Below are 25,953 nucleotides of genomic sequence, written 5' to 3'. Positions count from 1 at the left end.
ATTGGGGCAGGGCATGAAAACCAACAGTCTTGCTGCTAAGGCAGAGGAGGCTCACTTGATTTAGAGCATTTTCAGTTAACCTGGTGATTTCAGTGGCAAGTAAATATGGGTGGCAGGTGGCTCTGCTTCCTTAATATTGTAAGCCTGTTTGGAACAAGCAATGGATTGTCAGAGTAGACAGGGATTTAAAAGGAATTCCCAAGAGGTGCTTGATAAGCTCTCTATCCAGAGTGGAGCAAAGGCTGTGAGCATATGCATCAAAGACAGGAATAGGCCTAAGTCATGGAAATGTTCTGGGCCAATGGAGCCTATAGAACATGCAAAGTGAAGAGGTGAGGGGGCTCAGATGGACTCAGAAGAATGTAAGAGCCAGGGAAGAGATGAAAACATCTGAACATTGAATGTACTCCCCAGCACAGACACTGATCCATCAGTAGAGAGGGTTAAGTCTTACTGGCTTGAGGTGTTTGAACACAATCTTTGGCTGTACACTAAGACATATAGGCACAGAGGAGACCCCCTAGGAAGCCAAGCTTAAAAGTAAAAACAAGGGGAACTCCCTTACGGTCCAGTGATTAGGACTTGGCACTTTCACTTCTGGGACCAGGGTTCAATCCCTGGTTGGGGAGTTCCCACAAGCCATGTGGCACGGACGAAAAAAAAAAAAGAGAAAAAAAAAAAAGCCCTTAATACAGATTTCAGTGGCCACACATTGCATGGGAGACAGAATCCACAGATTTAGTTTAGGCAAGTGACTAAACAAAAACAAATAAACTAAGAACAACAATGTAGGGGGAAAATCCAAATGCAGACTCTATAATACATTATCTAAAATACCCAGTTTTCAATAAAAAATTACAAGACATGCAAAGAAACAAAAAAATGTGACTCATACTCATCAACTGAAACAGTATCTGAGCACTCCCATATATTTGATTTAGCAAAGACTTCAAAGAAGCTACTCTAAATATGTTCAAAGAACTAAAGGAAACTATTCATAAAGAATCAAAATTATGATGAAACAGGGGACGGGCAAGTTAGGGGGATGGGATTAAGAGATACAAAATGCTCTATATAAAATAGATACGCAACAAGGATATATTGTATAGCACAGGAAATTATAGCCATTATCTTGTAACTTTTAGTAGAGTATAATTTGTAAAAATACTGAATCACTATGTTGTATACCTAAAACTAATATAACGTTGTAAATCAACTATACCTCAGGGACTTCCCTGGTGGTCCAGTGGTTAACAATCCACCTTCCAGTGCAGCGGACGCGGGTTCCATCCCTGGTCAGGGAACTAAGATCCCGCATGCCGCAGGGCAACTAAGCCCGTGTGCTGCAACTACAGAGCCTGCATGCCACAACTACAGAGGCTGTGTGCTGCAACTAAGACCTGACGCAGCCAAAAATAAATAAATAAATATTTAAAGAAAACTATACTTCAGTGTAAAAATTATGACAATGACTCAATGAATATAGAATCTCAATAAAGAGACATTTCAAAAAAGAATCAAATGGGAATTCTAGCATTGATAAGTACAATAGCTAAAAGGTGCTTGATTCAGGTTTCTCCAGAGAAACAGCACCAGTAGACTATATATATTAACAGATTTATTTCACAGAAGTGGCTCATGCAACTGTGGGGATTGGCTAGTGCAAAATGTGCAGGGCAGGCTGGCAGGCTGCTCTCAGGCAAGAGTTGTCATTTCAGTATTGACATGTTATTTCTTCTTCCTCAAGGAAACCTCACTTTTCCTTTTGCAGCCTTTCAACTAATTGAATGAGGCCTTCCAAGAGTATTGAGGATAATCTTCTTTATTTAAAAGTCAACTAATTGTAGATGTAAACTAGGTCCACAAAACACCTTCATAGCCAGCACCTAGATTAGTGTTTGATTGGATAACTGAGTGCTATAGCCCAGCCAAGCTGACACACAAAATTAACCATCACAGTCTACCCCTTGTTAATATGGTACCTATATACATGTCCTTAAACTGTATTTAATCTCCAAATAAAGACAATAACAAAGTGATATTTCTCCCTAATATTAATAACTACTAACCTATTTTTAAAATGTGTAATATAACAAAGGACATAAACACACTATCTTTGGTGCTATGGGAGGAAGACACAAATTTATAAAACGTGATTCTTGTTGAGAAGTTAATATTACACTAGAGGAGAGAAGACATATGCAAATTACTAACAATTTTTTAAAGGTGACTTTTAAAAATTACAAGGTAACTTTTGAAAAGTGGTATAAGGAAATTGTAACGAACTGTTATGAGGGTTGAGAGAGACTTCTGTACTAGTCTGCTAGAGTTTCCATAGTAAAATAACGAAGACTGGGTAGCTTAAACAACAGAAATTTATTTTCTCATGGTCTGGAGACTGGAAGTCCAAGATCAAAGTGCCAGCAGGGCTGGTTTCTGGTGAGACCTCTGTTCCTGGCTTGCAGATGGATTCTTTCTTGCTTTGTCCCCACATGGCCTTTTCTCTGTTCATGAGCACTCTTGATGTCTTTTCCTTTTCTTATAAAGATACCAGTCCCATTAGAGCCCCAATCCTCACGGCCTCATTTAACTTTAGTTACCTCCTTAAAGGCTCTATTTCCAAATATAGTCCCATTGAGGATTAGGGCTTCAACATATGAATTTTGGGGAGGCACAGTTTGGTCCATAGTAGCTATCCTATGGCAGTACTACACAGTCTTGATTACTGTACCTTTGTAGTCACTTTTGAAACCAGGAAGTGTGAGACCTTCAACTTTGTTCATCACTTAAAAAACCGTTTAGGATATCCTGGGTTCCTTGCACTTCCATAGTAATATTAGGACCAACTTACACATTTCTACAAAAAAGCCAACATAATTCTTCTTTCAGTAAAAATAATTATTTCATCAGAGAAATTGGTTTCAGCCATGCTCTTAAGAAATAAGAATAGACTGATGCATAACTCTTAAGAAAAAAGATGGTAAGGCACTTCTAAAAGTGTTTCTTCAATGAATACAATTCTATTGCAACAGAGAATTCAGTTATCATTAAGAGAAAGAGCCAGAAAATGGCTGGATTAAATCTTGTTTATTACTTCTTTTTATTGTCATATATTTTCCTATGAAACTATTTTGAAGACCACAGATTCCTACTTCTGTTGACATTTAACAGTTTTTTCACTACATATAACATATCCATATACTTCTAGAAGTATTTCTTGTAAAAGTGAGTTTTAAACAAACCTAAGTAAATTTGCTCATTACTAATTAGGAATTCCCAAACTGGCTCCACAATTGAATCCAGTTCACTTCAATATACATTTGCCAGGCTTACAATATCTGTAAAAAAAATTGTGTGACAAATGCAAAGATAATATGTTGGAGAGACAGAAATATGTATAAATTATTCCATTATACAGCAGACTGTTATCAATGTAATTTGACAAAATTGAAGGCTAAGCCATTAAATTTTAAAATCAAAGCATAATTACATTCAATTAAATGCAGAAATATCTTTTAGAGTTCAAGAGTTTTCACAAATGTATAAACTTGCTAGTCATGAAACAGAATGTATCTCGAAATTTCCCTTGTGCACCTTTCTAGTCAATCCCCTTCCAAGCTCAAAAGAAGCTTTTGATTTCTATTGCCATATATTAGCTAGACCTTCATATTGATGAAATTTTACAGTACCTACTCTTTTGTGTCTTCCCTCTTTCACTCAAAATGCTTTTGAGATTCACCTATGTTGTAATATATATCAAGTGTGTATCAGTCTGAGTAGTAGTCTGTTGAAAGACTATATCACAATTTATTTACCCATTCTTCTTCTGATGAGCATTTTGTTTCTTTTTGGTATTTTGAATAAACTAGTCACTAATTCTGAATGCAAAACTATTTTGTCTTTTCCCCTAAGAGAATGTGAAATTTGAACTATCTTAAGAAATTTCTTATTCATAAATAAAGACTGAGTATAGGTAATTTAATGCTTATTTAAAGGCTTCTTTATGGAAGTAGCAATAAATCAATTACAGTTTTTTTTAAAGCTACTTATTTTTTCTATCTTTACCTTTTAGTTTGATATATATAATGCAATTATTTAACTATGTAAATTGGGATTAAATTCTTGTAACCCACAAATTCTCTTAGCCCAAGGCAAGAAGAGACGGTGCTTATCATTTATTTTTTTTCCAAGAACAGACTTAGTGAAGGTATGACCTAAACCTTGCTTTGTAGTACAACATCTCTCATCTTTTGGGTGGATATAACTTTTGATGCCCAAGGACTTTGTTCTAATGCCAATCTTGATTACAAAAGCAGAAACTCTAACCTTATTTATCAGTCCCCGCTTTGAGTAACAGTGTCAGCACTGAGAAAAGAAAAAAATTATATAAAGCTTTTTTTTAGAAAGTTATATTTACAATCCCATGGGAGAGCAGGTGAGGTGCTGGAAAAGCTGAAAGCGAAGAGAGAGAAAGGAAAGAGGCAGGGGGGTAGTGTTCAGAAAACGATATAACTAAATCTTTCTTTTGGTTTGAAGGGTTTTTTTCCATCAAAATCCATTCACAAAGATATGATTTTATTTAATATTGTGTACCTGCCTTTCATTTAAGGTCAATTAAGTTATGATCTTATGAAGATTTTTGTATCTTTGCAAAACTGGTAAGTTCTGGGTCAAATTTTTCTTAAACTGGGGTCTTCGGGGCCCCAGGTATAGAGATATATATACTTGGGAGTTTGAGAGTTCTACCAATATATTTCAGTTTATTTATTTATTTTTTTAATTGAGGGATAGTTGATGAACAACATTATATAAGTTTCAGGTGTACAACACAGTGATTCACACTTTTAAAACACAATTTTTAAAGGTTATACTATATTTACATCCATTATATTGTAAAATATTGGCTATATTCCCTGGTATACAATATATGTTTTAGTTTAGTTCTGTTTCATTTCAGTGTTGTTTAACATATTTTACTACACATTAAATTAAGATTTCTCTTTTGCTATGATAATTCATCACATTTTCATAAAGTGAGACTTTTCTTTCTTTTTTTTTAACTTTTTTTTAAACATCTTTATTGGAGTATAATTGCTTTACAATAGTGTTAGTTTCTGCTTTATAACAAAGTGAATCAGATACACCTACACATATATCCCCATAAAAATATGGAATGCTTCATGAATTTGCATGTCATCCTTGCGCAGGGGCCATGCTAATCTTCTCTGTATCATTCCAATTTTAATATATGTGCTGCCGAAACGAGCACTTTTTAAACTTTTCTATTGTGGCACAATATACATAACATAAATCTTACCATTTTAACCATTTTTAAGTGTGTAGTTCAATGGCATGAAGTACATTCATATTGCTGTATAGACTTTAATTACATCAGTATTTCTTAAACTGATATTTTCAAGAGCATTTGTAAATTTTATTTTTCTTTTTTTTTTTTTCTTATTTTTATTTATTTATTTATTTTGCGGTATGCGGGCCTCTCACTGCTGTGGCCTCTCCCATTGCGGAGCACAGGCTCCGGACGCGCAGGCTCAGCGGCCATGGCTCACGGGCCCAGCCGCTCCGCGGCATGTGGGATCTTCCCGGACCGGGGCACAAACCCATGTCCCCTGATCGGCAGGCGTACTCTCAACCACTGCGCCACCAGGGAAGCCCTATTTTTCTTTTTTATAAAATTAATTTTTATTGGCATATCTTTACAATGTTGTGTTAGTTTCTACTGTACAGCAAAATGAATCAGCTATACATATACATATATCCCCTCTTTTTTGGATTTCCTTTCCATTTAGGTCACCACAGTGCATTAAGTACAATTCCTGTGCTATACAGTATGTTCTCATTAGTAATCTATTTTATACATAGTATCTATAGTGTATATGTGTCAATCCCAATCTCCCCTCCCAGTATTTGTAAATTTTAAATTCCTCCCCCTCCCAGTATTTGTAAATTTTAAAAGAACATTTTTTTCTTTTAAAAAGGGTTTGTAGGGACTTCCCTGGTGGTGCAGTGGTTAAGAATCTGCCTGCCAAAGTAGGGGACACAGGTTCGAGCCCTGGTCTGGGAAGACCCCACATGCCGTGGAGCAACTAAGCCCCAGCACCACAACTACTGAGCCTGCGTGCCACAACTACTGAAGCCCACATGCCTAGAGCCCGTGCTCCACAGCAAAGAGAAGCCACCATAATCGCACTGCAACGAAGAGTAGCCGCTGCTCGCCACAACTAGAGAAAGCCCGCACACAGCAACAAAGACCCAACACAGCCAAAAATAAATAAATAAAAATTTAAAATAAATAAATTAATAAAAAGGGTTTGTAATTTTTTTTTTTTAAGTTTTTTGCTGCACCCCACTGGTATGTGGGATCTTAGTTCCCCGACCAGGGATCGAACCCTCACCTTCTGCATTGGAAGGCAGAGTCTTAACCATTGGACTGATGGGGAAGTCCCAAAAAGGGTTTGTATATTATTTGAGATTAAGAATCAGTATTCTAGGTAATAAAGTCCTCTTATAATATAGATTTTTTTTCTCTTGATAAACAAGTATTCTTTCTTTCTTTAGATAATAAGTCTGATATAGAACTTTACAGTTTTTCCCTTTTTTACCTAGAAATGCAGAAGAAAATTCAATTTTTAATTGTGGTAATCATTTTTTCTGTTCCCAATATAATTACTTGCCTATATATTTCTTTATTTTCCTTTAATTATAAATGGTCCTATTTTAAATGGTTTATATTATACTTTGAAATTCTTTTTAGTAAGTAGATACTATATAAATTTTAAATGCGCACTGAAATTTTTGGCTCAAAGTAGTAAACTATCCATTACAAATAGCTGATCTCTAAGTTTTAGGAATTTTCTTCAATAGTAGCAACTAATATTTTTAAAGTATTTACAGTGTGCCAGGGCATTGTGCTAATCAATGTACTGTGAATTATCTAGTAAAATCCTATGTTGTAGGTACTATTATCACCCCGACTTTACAGAGGTTCAAAGAAATAAAAAATCTTCCGCAATGTCCTGAGGCGGTTCCGTTAGAAATCAAGTCTTGCTTAACTCCAAAGCTCAGGCTCTTAACCAAAATGCACATTGTATCCCAAGCCGCACATTCTACTTTGCATTACTGATGGTTTTTCCGAGATTCTTTGTGGGAGAATGCTCATTGCTTCTCCCAACGAAGCGGAACCCTGTCTTGTAACAAACTTTTTGCCCTTGCACAAAGTTTCCTACCATGTCCACTCTCAGTGCAGTCCTGGTCCACCCTCTGATCTTGGGCTGCTACAGAGCCTGGTCCCCAGATCTTCGTGCCTCAACAAAGCCCCTCCCCCTCACACGCTGGCAACCACAGCAGGGCCCTGTCCTCTCACACCTTGGTCCCTGTGAAGAACCTGGTCCCTTTAGACCCTGATTTCCTAGCAGGGCCCCAACTCCGCAGACTAGTGATCCCGGCAGAGCCTCGTTCCATCAGGCCCTCGTCCCCCAGAGTTTTCAGACACTGCTTTCCAGCACAGGTGCGGTTCTTGTACCTTAGCAGTATCCCTCAGCAGACTTTCACTGAGACTTCTCCATACAAAGGTTCCAACCCAATCCCTAATTCAGGGCACCTCTCCACCTTTCCCTTCTCCACCTTTTTCTCAGAATCGTTTTTTTCCCCCCTATTATGCTCTTTTGTTGCTTCTTATTCACTCTCCTCAACTTCCCCCACCATCTGGTGCCCCAGTTTCTGTCCCGGGAGTGCCCCCCCAAACTTACCCAACGCCCTCTCTCCAAGGAGCAGCGATCTCGAACGGCTCCCTGCTTTACCTCTCACCTTTGCTCCCGAGGACCCGGCTAGGCGATCCCCCCACGACTCGCGCGGCCCTGAAAAAGTCTTTTGGCCTGTTATCGAGTGCAGCTCCGCCCTCTTCAAGCCTATTGGTCACCGTTCCTAAAACTCCCGCCTCTCCAGCTTCCAGCCCGCCTCCCTGCCCCGCAGCCCTTGTTTTCATTCCCCTTGTCACACGAGGCAGTGGCGAACCCGAAGTGGGAGGAGCGAGGGAGGGGGGCGGAAAGAGAGCAGAAAGCGAAAGGCACGGGGCGCCTCTCTTTCCTACGTCTGACTAGGTTCTCGACTGCTCCGGGCCGCCGTTGTATTGTGGGATCGCTGCGCCGTGCCTGAGACGCTCGGATCCGCAGGGGCGCCCACTTGCTAGCGCCTCCTGTCGTCTGTAAGGTTGCCCTGCCATTCCTCGGCACCCCAACTCCCCCCACCCCCCTATCGCCTCCTCCTCCATCCTCCAGTTCAAAATGGCGGCGGCGGCGGCAGCGGCGGTGGCTATGGCTCCTCCGGGCTGCCCGGGTTCTTGCCCCAACTTCGCCGTAGTCTGCTCCTTCTTGGAGCGCTACGGGCCGCTGCTCGACCTGCCTGAGTTGCCGTTCCCCGAGCTGGAGCGGGTGCTGCAAGCTCCGCCGCCGGACGTCGGCAACGGAGAAGGTAAGCTAGGGGCCCGAACGCCCGGCGGGAAGCGGCCCTGGCATGCTCCTTCTCTCCGCTCTTCACAGACACCCCGGACCTCCGCGGCTCTGTCCTCCCGCTGGGGCGCAGTTCAGCCCGGCCGATCTTCTCCTCCCAGCCCCCGGGGTCTTGGGCAGTGGGAGGCGGGGCGGAGGCCCCATAGAGCCACTCCGCCCGACGCCCAGCAGAGGTGGGGGCGTCGCGGGCTAGGTCTGGGCTGGGGGCGGGGAGGGGTCATTGTGCTGGTCGGCTGCTCCTGGGACTGCTATCCCGCGGCGGGGACCGGGCCCCCCAATCCTTCTCCCTCTCGGTGGCGGGGGAAGGGGAGCGCAGGTTCCGGCCAGCTTTGCGCTTTTCTCCTCTACTCCTCCCTCACTCCCTCCCCTCCTCCCACCATCCTCGCTACCATCTCCGGGGAGGCTGGGCTCATCTTCTCGGGGCGCCCCTTTCTCTCCCTCCACCTGGGTGGGCGGGGGCAGCGGACACTTCATCTCTCCCTCCCTCTAGTGGGAACTCCCCCGAGAGAGTCGGCTCTGGTCTCTTTTCCTTTCCCCTCCAGGGCTGGTTTAACCCCCCAAACTCCTTCCTCTGAGTCCGGAGGTTTGCTCCTCCTCCTTAGGAGGGGGTCCTCCTCCATTCTCGCTTTGGGGGGTGAAGTCGGTTCAGCTTCTCCACTTTGGAGGGTAGAGGGTTAATTTCTCCTCCCCCATAGTTTTCCTCCTCCCCACCTCCCCCCAAATAATAGAAGAGCATCTCCCCACTTTTCCAGTCCCTTCCCCCTTCATCCTGGCATAAGGCTTAGGGGAAGAAGAAGTCGCCCTCCCATTTGCAGGGTAGGGTGGGGTGGTTAGTATGTAGGGTGGAGGAGGGGCTCAGACGGAGGGGAAACAGTTGAAGAAGGTGCTTGTTGCTCATGTTTCTCTCTCTGGTGCCGCCGGTCTATTATTGGTGTTCGCAAGTGGTGCTCCTTCCACATAAGGCCACCGCGCGGCTTCAGGGCGCATGCTCTGCCCGGCCCCATTGAAACTTCCTGCTGCTGCTGCGGCGGCGGCGGCTGGTGGTTCTTTTCGCTGGAGCATCTCCGCGCTGCGCCTGCTGCCTCCAGCCCTCATTGAGCGCATACACTCACTCCCTCCCTATTTATTCCCGATCCATGCCTCTGCTTTCTGGCACATTTCTTTTTTCAGAGAAGGGTTTTTTTGTTGTACTCTGAGCATTGCCTTTATCTGGGAACAGCCCTTGGCTGGAGAAGAAACGTTTCCAAATAGGTCTTTTTTTTCCCCCTTTTCGTCCGTATTAGGTGGCCACGGTGGACTGGGTATTGTGCAAAACAGATAGCTATTTCCTTTACAAGAAATCAGGACTGCTCTTTAATTCTCCATGGAAATGAAGAAGTTTCTGTTAACAGAATATATTTACATAGCTAGGAAGAGCCCAAGTGTGAAGTTGTTCAAAATATTACCTATAGAGAAAATTATATTATGGCTACCAAAGACTCAAATTAATACAGCAGTTATGATACAGGCATATATCTCTTCTTACCTGCCCAGATCTCCTCTACCATTCATAAATTCTGGCAAATAAAAGATTATATTATATAAAGACTTCTGCAGATTTCTTGAAAAGTTAAACTCCCCAATATAGTAATTTCAATTGCAATTTGATGGCTATCAACTTGTATTTACATTTCTTTTACGGAAATGATCATTATGAAGGAGAGTGGTCATTATGAAGGAGAGTGCCTTATAAGTTACTTTTAGGATACCTTGGGAAATGATGGTAATGTATCTATAAGAGAGAAATGTGGGAATTTGAGGAAAGGGATTGCTGGTAAATTGTTTTTGGAATGTATTTGGACCAAGTTGGAATGCAGGCATAAATTTTCTGTCCTGGCATTATATTTTGGGTGGTATATAAGATTGCTTGCTTCTCCATTCCTTTTAAGTTTTTGGCCACTGCATTTGGCTTCTGTTAGTAACAAGAAAAAATATCAGAGTCAGTCTAATACTTCATGTTACTTTTCTATCTAGGATTGAACAATGGGCGACTAGCTAAGTAAAAAATGAGAAGTAATACGAGTTGAGAGATTATACCAGTGGGTTCAGCCATGCATTAGTGTTGGTATAGTTTCAGCTATAATAATAGATCTTGTCATAAGGTGATCTAAGAATAATAATTAATGTTACGCAGTTCAAGATCCTTGGCAAGTGAAAAGTCTCTGCAGGTGAAATGCTGGTACTGTGCAGGGAAAAGATTTTCAGGCCTTTGGTGATGGTTAACCTACTTGTAGTAGTTGATAATACTGCTCCAACTAAGAAGATTTGGACTGAGTCTTGGGGAAGGAGTTGTGGTGTACTAGAAAGAGTTAAAAGACGTTGGTTTTAGTTGAACTAAATATTTTGCTGGTAATCTCCGGAGAGCTGAATCAACCTCTTGAATAGTGTAATAAAATGTAGTTTGTGGGGCAAATTACTTAATTTCTATGGACCTCAGTTTCTTGAGTAAATAGAGGTAATATCTGAGGATCAAATGAAATGTTTCAAAAATCCTTTCATAAACCAAGTACTTATAAATATTCTTTTTTTTTTTGGACATGCCGCACTGCCTGCTGGATCTTAGTTCCCCAACCAGGGATTGAACCTGGACCCTGGTAGTGAAAGTGCCAAGTCCTAACCACTGGACCGCCAGGGAATTCCCTAAATATTCTTGTATTACAAATTTTATTAAAGATATTTGTGAGGTAGAAGACACAAAAGTACATTTGGAATGAAAATGTTAAATTTTTAGCTTGTAGTGAGAAAGGAGTTTAAGCACAGTGTAATGTTGAGCTGTTGTGCTCTTGGGGAAAAGTCTTGTTATAGTCAAAGGAGTTTTGCTCTATATACATTTTAGTATTTTTAAAAGGCAGTTCTTAGTGCCATTTCAATAATCCTATTTTATAAAACTTTTCGTTTTTCCTAGTGCGATTATTCCTTAAAAGGTTTGTAAAGTATATTCTTCTGAGTTGCCAGTTAAATTCTTTTTTACCTAGTCATTGTTGTAGGTATATCGACATTATGACATCTTTGAACAAGGCTGTATTTCTCTATATTGTCCTTGTTTAGGCCCTTTATAATGTTTCCCTTAAATTTTTGTTTATAAGTCTTAATTTGACATTATGGCTTCGGCTTAGAATGCTCTTCATCCCCTACAGTGTCAATTATTAAATTTGGTTTTATAAACTACTTGTTTAGTCTTAAGGATATAAGCTACCATTTATTGAGCATTTACTATGTGCAAACATCAGCTCCTTATTTCTTACAACTATTCTCTGAGGTTGGTACTATTATTCCTATTTGGCAGGCATAGAAACTAAGGTTCAAGAGATTGATTCAGCTGTCCAGTGCCCAAGATTATACAGTTTTTGGTAGAATCTTAGATTTGTTATTGATATTAGTTAGAATAGGAAAAGAATGTGCCAACTGAAGGTATGTTTTATTCCCTCTCCCTCAGTCTACTGTAGCCCTCCCAATTCTGTGTTCTGTATGGACCTCCCCAGCTTCCTCTTGATGGGAGGTGGTTGATCAGGAGGTATGACTGTAAACAAAAGTGGACATTGACTTTGTGGAATTACCAACATCCAAGGCTCCCAAGTATCTTCCCTCTCCTCCAGAGGGCATTCTTCTTCAAGAGGAAAATATAGTTTTTCATTTTTTAAACATAGTCTTTGTATAGGTACTGATTGAGAAGTTATATGTATCTAATAACAGTCTATTAAGGTGTGTATGGATAAGGTTGACTGAGTTACTGTATAGTATTAAACAAGTTGAATCATTAGTTTTTTGGTTTGTTTTGGTTTTTTAATTTTTAGTGTAATTTTAGTTTTGATTTGTGTTTCGCATTTTTAAATGAATTTAAGTTTAACTCTTGCAGTCAAAATGTCAAGTATAAAAGGATATACCGGGTTTCCCTGGTGGCGCAGTGGTTGAGAGTCCGCCTGCCGATGCAGGGGACACGGGTTCGTGCCCCGGTCCGGGAAGATCCCACATGCCGCGGAGCGGCTGGGCCTGTGAGCCATGGCTGCTGAGCCTGTGCGTCCGGAGCCTGTGCTCCGTGATGGGAGAGGCCACAACAGTGAGAGGCCCACGTACTGCAAAAAAAAAAAAAAAAAAAAAAAAAGGATATACCTTATTTTTTTAACTGGACTTGTGATTGTAACTTAATATGTTCTGTTCTGTTGGTGATAATCGAATTGTGTGACAGCAGTTTTTAGGTTCATTCATGAAGTAGAAAGATGACTTTACCATAGCTAGAGTCACCATCTGTTGCTTTGAGCAAAAGATCTTACCAGGTACATGTGCCAGGAGTTGCATGGATCTACAGTGGTAGGCTGTTGGTGGTAGCATTGCTGGAACCACAACCTCGTTTGGTCGAAATGTCTAGTTTTGGCTCTTCCACCTTTGAAAGAAGAAATATTCTTTAGACATTTATTAGAGGGAAGGAGAGAAAGGTATTTCTTTTCCATCATTTTTGGTATGTCACAGAGTTGAGGTAACCAAAAGTTATGGACGTTCGGAGGGAGGTTGTTGGCATTGTCCCAGAACTGGAGGTAATAGGGACAGGAGTTTTCTGGCTAAAATTGGGCCTGTTAATGAAAACTGACTTTCTTCTTTTTTAAATTACTAAAGCGTTTGCCTTGAAATTTACCAGTGTTGTTAAATTCTCAGCTAGTAAGGAAGGTAAGCATTTATTAGCTACTTCATTTACTTAATTTGTATATTGAATATTTGCTATATTCTAAGTGCAGTAAACATTATGGTGATTATGTATTTTTTAAAATACCCTTTTTTTTTTTTTTTTTGGCCACTCGGCTTGTGGGATTTTAGTTCCCGGACCAGGGACTGAAGCCAGGCCCTTGGCATTGAGAGCGCAGAGTCCTAACCACTGGACCACCGGGGAATTCCCTATGGTGATTATTTTAAAAAGACATTAAACATGAGCCCTTCTTTTAAAGATTTTCTAATCTAGTAAGAAGTAACAAAGCTGAGCTTGAGTTACTATCATCATTCAAATGCTTATTTTTTTCTCTGGGATTTTTTTATATATATATATATTTATTTATTTATTTATTTATGGCTGCGTTAGGTCTTCATTGCTGCGTGCAGGCTTTCTCTAGTTGTGGAGAGCAAGGGCTACTCTTTGTTGCAGTGAGCAGGCTTCTCATTGCAGTGGCTTCTCTTGTCGCGAAGCACGGGCTCTAGGCACGTAGGCTTCAGTAGTTGTGGCACGTGGGCTCAGTCGTTGTGGCTCGTGGGCTCTAGAGTACAGGCTCAGTAGTTGTGGCACATGGGCTTAGTTGCTCCACGGCATGTGGGATCCTCCCGGACCAGGGATCGAACCCGTGTCCCCTGCATTGGCAGGCGGATTCTTAACCCCTGCACCAGCGGGGAAGTCCCCTCTCTGGGGAGTTAGTAGTCTATGAATTCTAGTCTATAAGTTAATAGACTAAAATTATCTCTATGACAACTTTATGGTGAGATGTACAACCTCATATAGTGTGGGAAAGTAAGAACCCAAATTCAGACCCAAAGTACATTTTAGCCTGAATCATGTATTCAAGAAAGGTATTTATGTGTGTTCCTGGATTTGAGAAAATTTCTTTGGCTCTCTACCTGATGGATATAGCCTTAATATACTGTGCCTGGGTGTTTTTGTTTTTCTGTTTTTACTGTGTGGCAGATCCCATTACAAAGTGTATCAGCGTGTTTTCTGTTTTCTTTTTATGTTAGAATTTTTGAAGTATCAAATATTGCTTGAGAGAGTAATCTGGGGCTTCATTTAAAAAAAAAAGATTGATTCTTTCAACAGATGTTAATTGATTACCTAATGTGTGCCAGGTACACTATATACTGGGGATACATTGGTGAGCAAGATAGATAAGATCCTTGTCCTTATGGAGCTCATAGTTTAGCAGCAAAGATAGACAATGAAGCAGTGATTTTTTTTTAAAAAATGTTATTATATGAGCAAATATAGTGTACACTCTGTAATTATACATATTTTTAGTGAACTTTGCTTTATAATTTGTTTAGCTTTGTATTTATCCTATCTGTATGCCTTTTCCCCCTATATTTGTACAAGTTTATCTTAATAATTTTCTGGATGGTAGGATTATAAGTTGTTTTTTCTTTGTATCATATTTTTTCACATATCCTTGTCAATACTAATTATGTATCTCTTTGGTAATCACAAAACAAATTATTTAAGAGTAGTCTTATACCAAGAAGTGAAATGGGTGAAAGTGGTCAAAAGGTACGGACTTGCAGTTTTAAAATAAATAAGTCGTGGGGATATAATGTACAGTTAATTTTACAATGTATAATTATACAATGTATAATGGTGAATATAGTTAATAATACTGCATTGTGTATTTGAAAGTTGCTGAGAGAATAAATCTCAAAAGTTCTTATCACAAGAAAAAAATTATAGTTATGTGGTGATGGATGTTAACTTATTGTGGTGATCATTTCACAATGTATACAAATATTGAATCATTTCGTATACCTGAAACTAATATAATGTTATATGTCAATTATATCTCAAAAAAAGAATTAAGAAAACTAGTTTTCTAAGAGGTTTTATAAAAGAAAAATTGAGTTGCTGCCTTATTTACTTTTAATCTTGAATTACCTCTCACCATGAATATTACCATCATCCACCCAAGTCACCCAGATCAGAAACCAAGGAGCCAACTTAGACCTCAGTCTCTCACATACTTTATTCCATGTCTTGAGTCTATTTCTTTATCCCGTTTTATATTCAACCTCACTTTTCTATCATCATTACTACTGTTTTAGTCAAGCTGAACTGCTTGCAGGTCTCTGAAGGTATGAAAGGTTGTTTCACATCTTTATGCCTTTTCTTCATCCTTCTACCTGAGTTGAATATTCTCTTTCCACCTTCCTTCCCTGGCCTGCTCACTGTACTCCTGCCCATCATTAATCTGCTCTTTAAGCACCAAGTGCTCATGTGAAATTTTTCCTGCTTTCTCTGTCTCTCAGGTTAAATTAACCATTTCTGCCATTTTACCGCACAGTGTCCTGTGTAGATTTTATATCACAATACTCATAACAGGGACTTCCCTAGTGGCACAGTGGTTAAGAATCTGCCTGCCAGTGCAGGGGACACGGGTGCAAGCCCTGGTCTGGGAAGATCCCACATGCTGTGGAGCAGCTAAGCCCCCGAGCCACAACTACTGAAGCCCGCACCCCTAGAGCCCTTGCTCTGCAACAAAGACAAGCCTCCTCAATGAGAAGCCTGCTCACAGTAATGAACAGTAGCCCCTGCTTGCTACAACTAGAGAAAGCCCGCGCACAGCAACGAAGACCCAACGCAGCCAAAAATAAATAAAATACTCATAACACTTTTTGCACTTACAGTCTAGCCTATGAGACTTTAATCTCCTTGAGGGCAGGGGTAATGTTAATGAGACGAATAGTTTTTTCCCAATTTATTATAATGCCATGTTCTGTTCTAAAACTTCATTTTATTTATTTATTTATTTATTGCGGTACGCGGGCCTCTTACTGTTGTGGCCTCTCCCGTTGCGGAGCACAGGCTCCGGACGCGCAGGCCTAGTGGCCATGGCTCACGGGCCCAGCCCCTCCGCGGCATGTGGGATCTTACTGGACTGGGGTACGAACCCATGTCCCCTGCATCGGCAGGTGGACTCTCAACCACTGCACCACCAGGGAAGCCCTAAAACTTCATTTTAGAATTAAATCTTAGTTAAAGTTAACTTTTTAAAAAAATATTTTAAAAAATTTATTTATTTTATTTATTTATTTTTGGCTGCATTGGGTCTTTGTTGCTGCATGCGGGCTTTCTCTAGTTGTGGCGGGCAGGGGCTACTCTTCATTGCGGTGTGTGGGCTTCTCATTGCTTTAAGAGAGGAGGTGCATTGGGAATATAAAGGAGGAAATACCTAACTTTTCCCAGGGGATATCATAGCATCACTGTAGTTATGATGGAAATTTGGATGATTGAAGAGGAGATGGAAGAGCATTCCAGGTAGTGAACAGCATGGGAAAAGGCACAGAAGTGTGAAACAATATGGTGTGTCTAGGAAATTGCAACCAAACTTTAGGCATTAGCTTTCCAAAAGATTTGTGGTTGAGGAACTTCAGACCATGTGAGAAAATCACATTGGGACACATGAGTTATAAGCTCCTTAGAAGTATATTCTTTTTCTTTAAAGCAAAAAAAAAAAAAAAAAAACATGAAATAAAGGCAACATGTCAATGACTTAGCTCCATAAAGAATTCATTTTGCTTTATTCACTTTGTTTCTAGCATAGTACTTAGCATATAGTAGATGCCCAAATGTTGGTTGAAAGAAAAAATGTCACATATTTCAAATTAGTAATGATGGCTATTTTGATGTACTTTTAGTTTTTCTTTTTATCCTTTGCTTGCTAGAGATTTGTCATGGTGTAACTCTCCTTTTCATTTTGGTTATTGGTTATACAGATATGTACAGTTGACCCTTGAACAACAGGGGATTTAGGGATGCCAACCCTCAGTGTGGTGGAGAATCCACATATAACTTCACAGTCAGCCATCCGGCTGTCTCTGTATGGAGTTCCGCGTTGGCAGATTCAACCAATTGCATATCACATAGTTCAACCAACTGTAGATGGTGTGGTATTGTAGTGAATAAAATCTGTCTGTAAGTGGACCTATGCAGTTCAAACCCTTGTTGTTCAAGGGTCCACTGTACTACTAAATCCCCCTCTCTCCACTTGTTTTTTTTTTTTCTTTTTCTTTCTTCCTTTCCTCCCTCCCTCCCTCCCTCCTTCCTTCTTTCCGACTTTCCTCCCAGGTCCTCTCCATCTTGGGTTTTATTATTACTATTATTATTTTTAAACGAGAAGTATACTTTTATTTTTTATTATTATTTTTTCTATATTTATTTATTTATTTTTGGCTGCATTGGGTCTTCGTTGCTGCGCCTGGGCTTTATCTAGTTGCGGCGAGCGGGGGCTACTCTTTACCAGTTCTGTTTTTGGCTTATATGGTTGTACCAGGTCTCCCCCCCATTTATTTATTTATTTATTTATTTATTTTGGCTGTGTTGGGTCTTCATTGCTGCACACGGGCTTACTCTAGTTGTGGCAAGCGGGGGCTACCCTTTGTTGTGGCACACGGGCTTCTCATTGTGGTGGCTTCTCTTGTTGTGGAGCATGGGCTCTAGGCGCGCGGGCTTCAGTAGTTGTGGCTTGCAGGCTCAGTAGTTGTGGCACATGGGCTTAGTTGTTCCACGGCATAAACCTGTGTCCCCTGCATTGGCAAATGGATTCCTAACCACTGCGCCACCAGGGAAGCCCTGGTTGTACCAGGTCTTAAGTGCATGCCAAAGCATATGTGTTAACCTCTGTCTTCTAAACTTATTACTTTTTATAGGAATCCTCAGAGTATAGTTTTAAAATCCACTTTTTCTTTTACCTGTCTGAAGTCATCTCAAGGAAAAGTCATTATTACTTCTCTGCTAGTTACTTTTTAAATAAAAAAAAATTCTCAGCTCAATTTCTCTGAATTGTTTTATATCATCTCCACCAGGGGTAACTTGAAGTTCTTCTTTTTTTTTTTTGCGGTACGCGGGCCTCTCACTGTTGTGGCCTCTCCCGTTGTGGAGCACAGGCTCCGGACGGGCAGGCTCAGCGGCCGTGGCTCACGGGCCCAGCTGCTCCGCGGCATGTGGGATCTTCCCAGACCGGGACACGAACCCGTGTCCCCTGCATCGGCAGGCGGACTCTCAACCACTGCGCCACCAGGGAAGCCCAGTAAAGCTTTTTTTAACTGAGATATTTCGTCATTTTCATTTGCAAAAAAATTTGTTGTAATTTTAGAGATTGCTACGTTCTGCTGGGTAAAGATTTGTTAGTTGTTAGACATTCTGTTTCCCCCTCCCCACAAATAAAGAGATGGAACTTCAAATAAATTGAAATGCCACTCTAAATAAATAGATATGTTAAATATGTAGTGTGGATTGAGTCCATTATATAGATGAGACTACTTAAGTAAATATATGTCCTTTGTGTGTATTGATAGTTGATGAGTAATTCTTGATTAATCTTGAAAGATTATTTAACAGAAATTTTGAGTTGAATTCCTTTTTAGGAGTGACTCTCCAACTGTTACACATGCTATTAGACACCATGTAGTAACTCAAACCTGTATTGTTCCTTGAGTTATAGTTTAAGTCTTGTCTCATGCCATTTAGTTAGTAAAGGATAGCTCCATCATTTTGAAAGACAAAATGTTACTATGTATACTTCTTAAGCTAGAATTATCAATAATGTAAATAATTGTATCTACAAGGAAATTAATATTGGGAGATTTTTTCCATTTTTTTTCTGAGGGTGATACTAGAGCACAGTAAGTTGCCTTTTTTGTATTTTATTTATTTAATTAATTTATTTTTTAACATCTCAACTGGAGTATAATTGCTTTACAATGTTGTGTTAGTTTCTGCTGTATAACAAAGTGAATCAGCTATATGCATACATATATCCCCATATCCCCTCCCTCTTGCGTCTCCCTCCCACGCTCCCTATCCCACCCCTCTAGGTGGTCACAGAGCACTGAGCTGATCTCCCTGTGCTATGCAGCTGCTTCCCACTAGCTATCTATTTTACATTTGGTAGTGTACATGTCAGTGCTATTCTCTAACCTTTCCCCCTCTCTGTGTCCTCAGTAAGTTGCTTTAATAACTCAAGCAATTTAAGAATCTTAACAGGCTTCCTCCCTGATCCTGTCCCACACCCAACCTGTCATGTTTTAATTAGCTGGGATTTTAGTTCCATATTGTCATTATTTTTTTTAAATTCATTAATTTTTTGGCTGCATTGGATCTTCATTGTTGCGTGTGGGCTTTCTCTAGTTGTGGCGCGCGGGCTTCACATTGCAGTGGCTTCTCTTGTTGCGGAGCATGGGCTCTAGGCACGCGGGCTCAGTAGCTCTGGGGCTCAGTAGCTGTGGTGCACGGGCTTAGTTGCTCTGTGGCATGGGGGATCTTCCCGAACCAGGACTTGAACCTATGTCCCCTGCATTGGCAGGCGGATTCTTAACCACTGTGCCACCAGGGAAGTCTTTGTAATTCATTTATATTTATGTTTCTCAACAATTATTTAAATTAAACTGTATGTTTTACTAGTTTTTTTCACTCACCACTGTTTTTGATTCCCACATTTTTCCTTTTAGATTCATTTTGTTGTAGTACATTCTTTTTCAAACAGGATTTCTAAGAGGTGAATTTTGAGTTCTTGCATGTCTGAAAATATATTTATTTTGTTCTCTGTTCTGACTGCCCATTTAGATTGAATACAGTATTCTAGTATTCACAAATAATTTCCCCCAGAGCTTTGATGATACTGCTTTTCTATCTTCTAGGATCCACTGTTGCTGTTGAGAAATCTGTCAGTCTGATGCTTTTCGTTTATGAGTTTCTTTTTCTTCGTGATTTTTATGATTTTTTTTCTTAATCCCCAGAGTTCTGAGATTTTTTAGGGTGTGCTTTTTTCTTTCAATTTCCTTGCTTTTGCTTTTACCGTGTGTGTGTGTGTGTGTGTGTGTGTGTGTGTGTTTGAAAGTGCGGAGTCCTAATCACTGGAAAGCCAGGGAATTCCCTTACTTTTACTTTTTAAGATGATAAAATTACAAATTTATTTGAAGTCCTCTGTATATTACTCCTGTTCTGATTCTCTTTTGTCTGTTCCCATAGGCAACCACTGTTCTGAATTTTGGAGTTTATTGTGCCCATGAACACTTTTATACTTTTATAAATAATACATTGTATGGATTTATATGCTTTTTTTATACTTTTTTTTTATAAGTTTTTTTTTGGCTGCATTGGGTCTTCGTTGTTGCGCACGGGCTTTCTCTAGATGAGGCAAGTGAGGGCAACTATTTGTGGCCGTGTGCAGGCTTCTCATTGTGGTGGCTTATCTTGTTGCGGAGCACAGGCTCTAGGTGCACAGGCTTCAGTAGTTGTGGCACCTGGGTTTCAGTAGTTGTGGCTCGCGGGCTCTAGAGCACAGGCTCAGTAGTTGTGGTGCATGGGCTTAGTCGCTCCACGGCACGTGGGATCTTCCCAGACCAGGGCTTGAACCCGTGTGCCCTGCATTGCCAGGTGGATTCTTAACCACTGTGCCACCAGGGAAGCCCTGGATTTATAGGCTTTAAAACTTTATATATAATCAATATAATACTATATGCATTCCTCTACAGCTTCCTTTATTGCCTCTCAACAGTATTTTTGAAACATATCCATGTTAATGCCTTACTGTTTTATTTACTTTAACTGCTGTATGGTTTTCTATTACATGAAAATACTGTAATTTTTTTATTAATTGGTGGATATTTAGGTTTGTTTTTGTGCTATTAAGAGTAATGTTGTAATGAATATTCTAGCAGCTTTGCCTAGAGGTAGAATTGCTGGGCTAAAGGGTATACAGTCATCCCTTGGTATCAATGGCGGATTGTTTCCAGGACCCCCTTGTATACCAAAATCCGAGGATGCTCAAGTCCTTTTATTTAAATGGCCTAGTGCAGTCTGCCGTCCATATCTGCAGGTTCTGCATCCAAGGATACAGAAGGTCCATTGTTTTCCTTTTAGCCTTGGTATAGCTGGATTGATTTCCAAATTAGCTTTATCAATTTATACATTGCCAATAGTGTATGAGGGTTCCCATTTATCCAGGTAATCAAATCATAGCATTGTCAGACTTTTTAAATATTTGATAATGTGGTTGTGAATTAGTTTCTTATTGCTCTGATAAGGTTGAACATTTTTTCATGTTTTTTTTGCCATTCACTTTTCTCTTGCGTGAATTGCCTTTTTATAGCATTTCTCCCTTTTCTTTGTTGTTTTCATTGATTTGTAGCGATGTTTTATGTATTTCAGATGTCAGTCCTTTGTCATTTTTATATTTTTATTTATTTTTATGTTAATACTGTTTTTATAGTATCTTGTTGATCCAGACTTTAAAATTTTAGCATAGTATAATTGTTAATTATTTATTTTTACATTTATACTTTTCATATCTCATTTAAGAAACCCTTCTCTTTATGATTTTGAGGCATAAGATGTTCATCTGTATTTTCTTCTACAAGTTTTGTTTCTCAAACTGTAGTCTTAAACCTCCTGGAATTTATTTTTGTATTATGTAATTTTTTTTTCTCCCCTCACTAATTGGTAATGCCACATCTTGTATACCAGTTTCCACATATACGTGGGTCTATTTCTAGGCTCTTTATTTGTTACATTGGTGTATCCTTCACGTGGTTTTAGTTGCTATAGCTTTAAAGTAAGTCCTTTTATCTGCTAAGGCAAGTTCTCGCACCATATTCTTTTGGAAATGCTGTTGGTTATTTTTAGCCCTTTACGTTCTCATCTGAATTTTAGAATTGGCATGTCAAACTTCACAAAAATCTTTGGTTGGATTTTATTCTGATACCAGCTGGTATACAGGCTTACCTTGGAGATACAGATTGGGTTCCAGACCACTGCAATAAAGTGAGTCACATGAATTTTTTGGTTCCCCAGTGAGTATAAAATTATGTTTACACCATATTGTAGTTTCTTAAGCATGCGATAACATTATATCTTTAAAAAAAATGTACATACCTTAATTAAAAAATATTGCTAAAAAATGCTGACCACCATCTGAGCCTTCAGCAAGTTGTAATCTTTTTGTTTTTGTTTTTGTTTTTGGCCGCACTGCACAGCATGTGGGATCTTAGTTCCCCAACCAGGGATTGAATCCACATCCCCTGCTTTGGAAGCACGGTGTGTTAACCGCTGGACTGCCAGGGAAGTCCCTGTTGTAATCTTTTTGCTGGTGAAGGGTTTTGCCTCAATTTTGATGGCTGCTGACTGATTTAGGGTGGTGGTTGCTGAAGGTTGGGGTGGCTGTGCAATTTCTTAAAATAAGGCAAAGAAGTTTGCCACATCGATTGATTCTTTCACAAACGATTTCTCTGTACCATGCAAAGCTGTTTGATAGCATTTTACCCACAGTAGAACTTCTTTCAAAATTGGCGTCAATCTTCTCAAACCCTGCTGCTGCTTTATCAACTGAGTTTACGTAATATTCTGCATCCCTATTTGTCATTTCAATAATCGATTATGTTTGCCTTCTTATGTGGGTGCTTTTCATGTTGTCTCAAAACAATTACAATAGTAACGTCAAAGATCACTGGTTAAAGATCACCGTAACAAATATAATAATAATGAAAAGTTTGAAATATTGTGAGAATTACCAAAATGTGGCACAGAGGCAGTAAATGAGTAAATGCTGTTGGAATAATGGCGCCAATAGATTTGCTCCATGAAGGTTTGCCACAAACTTTCAATTTGTGAAAAATGCAATATTCAAAGTGAGACAGTGGCATGGACATATGTACACTACCAAACGTAAAATAGATAGCTAGTGGGAAGCAGCCACATAGCACAGGGAGATCAGCTTGGTGCTTTGTGACCACCTATAGGGGTAGGATAGGGAGGGTGGGAGGGAGGGAGATGCAAGAGGGAAGAGATATGGGGACGTATGTATATGTATAACTGATTCACTTTGTTATAAAGCAGAAACTAACATACCATTGTAAAGCAGTTATACTCCAATAAAGATGTTTTTAAAAATGCAATATTTGCAAAGTGCAATAAAGTGAAATAGTAAAATGAGGTATGCCTGTACTGCAATACAATTCAATTCTGACACCAACCACCTGGAACTAGGTCAGATATCACAGGTTGAAGGGCATGGTCAACAGCAAGATTGCCCCCATTGCCGATGATAGCTGCTGGTTCCCATGACCTGCTTCAGGTTTGAAAATTTGCTAGGCTGACTCACAGGACCCAGAAAACTGCTATACCTGTGATTATGGTTTTATTTTAAAGAATACAATTAAGAACCAGCCAAATGAAGAGATACATAGGGCAAGGTCTGGGAGGGTCCCAGCGTAGAGCATTCATGCCCTTTCCCTGTGGAATCAGGGTGCATCATCCTCCTGGCACATCAGTGTATTCACCAGTCAGGAAGTGCCACTGAGCTTCAGTGTAGCAGTTTTCATTGGAGATTTGACCATGTGATTGAACTCCATTTCCAGTCCCTTACCCCTCCATGGAAGTGGGGCTGATATCACATGACTCAAAGCCCCAACTGTCTAATCATGTGATTGGTCTTTCTGGCATGACTAGCCCCTATCCTAAACCCTTGCATTTCTGGGATAAATCCCAGTTGGTTATGATATGTAATTTCTTTAATACGCTGCTGGATTCAGTTTGCTTATATTTTGTTGAATTTTTGTGTCCATATTCATAAAGGATACTTATCTTTGCAATTCTTGTGATTTTGTCTCTGGTTTGGTGTCAGGATAATACTGGAGTCGTAGAATGAGTTGGGGAGTATTCCCTCCTTTTCTATGTTTTGGAGGAGTTTGAGAAGGATTAGTGTAATTCTGTAGATGTTTGGTAAATTAACCAGTGAAGCTATTGAGTTCTGGGCTTTTCTTTGTGTGGGAAGTTGTTTGATTACTAACTTTTTTTACTTTACTTGAATCCCCTATGGGTATTCAGACTTTGTATTTCTTCTTGAGTAAGTTTTGGTAGTTTGTTTCTAGAAATTTGTCTTTTTCATCTAGCTTATGTGATATGTTGATGTTCAGTTGTTCATAGTATTGTCTTAACAATCCTTTTATTTCTGTAAAGTCATTAGTAATATCTCTGCTTTCATTCCTGTTTTCGTAGTTTGAGTCCTTTCTCTTTTTCTTCATCAGTCAAGCTAAAAGTTTATCAATTTTCTTCATCCTTTCAAACAGTCAACTTCTGGTTTCATTGATTTTGATTCCACTTACATTAAATTTCCAGATTAGGTAAATCCATAGAGACAGAAAATAGATCTGTGACTGGCCTGGGTTGAGGTGGGGGGAGATTTGGCAGGGACATAGGTTCTTTCTGGATTGATGGAGATGATCTGTAATTAGATAGTAGTGATGGATGCACAATATTGTGACTATACTAAAGCAACTGAATAGTACACATTAAAATGGTTTAAATGATGGATTTTATGTTATATAAAGTTTATTTCAACAAATTTTTTTTTCTTTGGCCGCACCACATGTCATGTAGGATTTTAGTTCCTCCACCAGGGATCGAACCCACGCTGCCTGCAGTGGAAGCGTGGAGTCTTAACCACTGGACAGCCAGGGAAGTCCCCCAATTTTTTTTAGTTATATGACTATATGTGTATGGGTTTATTTCTGGACCCCATATTCTATTTCTGTAATATATTTGTCTGCAGGCCAATGTCACTCGTCCTTCACTCAACTCTAGCTTTGTAATGAGTCTTGAAGCCAGGTAGTTTAAGCCCTTCACCTTTATTATTATTCTTTTTTTTAAAATATTTATTTATTTAGTTTTGGCTGTGTTGGGTCTTAGTTGTGGTGCACAGGCTCTTTGTTGTGACGTGCAGGGTTCTCTCTAGTGTGGTGCACAGGCTCTCTAGTTGTGGCGTGCAGGCTTAGTTGCCCCGTGGCACCAGGGATCGAACCCACATCCCCTGCATTGGAAGGTGGATTCTTAACCACTGGACTACCAGGGAACTCCCTTTATTATTATTTTCAAAGGTGTTTTAACTATTCTAGGTCCTTTGAATTTCTATATGAATTTTAACATAAGTTTATCAATTTCTACAAAAAATTTCCCTGGAATTTTTATTGAGATTATCTTGAATCTACAGATGAATTTGGGAAAAATTGATACCTTAAGATACTGAGTTTTCTCTCACAGATATAGAGAAAAGACTACCAGAGGAAGAGGGGGTAGGGGATTAAGAGCTACGAACTATTAGTATAAAGTAAACTATAAGGATATATTGTATAACACAGTGAATATAGCAAATATTTTATAATAACTGTAAATGGACTATAACCTTTAAAAATTTATGAATCACTGTATAATATTATATACCTATAATTTATATAATTTTGTATATCAACTATATTTCAATAAAAAGATACTGAGTCTTCTGATAGATGAATATGTTACATTGCTCCATTTATTTAGGTTTTATTTAGTTTTTCTTAGCTGTGTTTTTTGTTTTCACTATACACGTCTTCCACATCTTGCATCACTTTTACCCCTAAACGTTTTATGTTTTTTTATGATAATCTATATGGTATTGTTTAAATTTTTTATTTACTAGTTTTTCATTGCTGATATATAAAAATTCAGTTGTTTTTTGTATATTGATCTTGTATTCTGCAACCTTACTAAACTCACTCATTTTTAATAGCTTTTAAAGATTAAAAATTCTTTATACATGATTCTTTTATCTGTAAAGAAAGTCTTACTTCTTTGTTTCCCATCTGCATGCCTTTTATTTTTTGTTTGTTTTTGTTTTATTTA

General features: G+C 39.4%; 2 protein-coding genes and 1 non-coding gene across 4 annotated transcripts in view; 1 reads left to right on the top strand and 2 right to left on the bottom strand.

The window, feature by feature from the left end:
* The window catches only part of AAMDC (adipogenesis associated Mth938 domain containing), a 33,635-nt gene extending 25,686 nt beyond the window's left edge, over positions 1 to 7,949 (bottom strand). Inside the window, exon 1 of one of the 2 annotated variants that reach the window (XM_060160118.1) lies at positions 7,767 to 7,949. The gene's annotated coding sequence lies outside the window, so the exon portion shown is untranslated. The remainder of the gene's footprint in view (positions 1 to 7,766) is intronic. The other variant, XM_060160119.1, reaches the window with a different exon arrangement.
* On the bottom strand, positions 5,163 to 5,269 carry LOC132526632 (U6 spliceosomal RNA). The gene has a single exon (XR_009542623.1). It is a non-coding gene; the product is annotated as a U6 spliceosomal RNA (small nuclear RNA).
* A 351-nt stretch (positions 7,950 to 8,300) lies between the features above and the next one.
* The window catches only part of RSF1 (remodeling and spacing factor 1), a 165,359-nt gene continuing 147,706 nt past the window's right edge, over positions 8,301 to 25,953 (top strand). Inside the window, exon 1 of the mRNA XM_060160114.1 lies at positions 8,301 to 8,487. Coding sequence (XP_060016097.1) covers positions 8,301 to 8,487 — 187 coding nt within the window. The remainder of the gene's footprint in view (positions 8,488 to 25,953) is intronic.

The sequence above is a fragment of the Lagenorhynchus albirostris genome, chromosome 9, assembly GCF_949774975.1.
Source record: "Lagenorhynchus albirostris chromosome 9, mLagAlb1.1, whole genome shotgun sequence".
In the NCBI taxonomy this organism is placed as follows: Eukaryota; Metazoa; Chordata; class Mammalia; order Artiodactyla; family Delphinidae; genus Lagenorhynchus; species Lagenorhynchus albirostris.
This window is presented reverse-complemented; position numbering and strand designations above follow the sequence as displayed.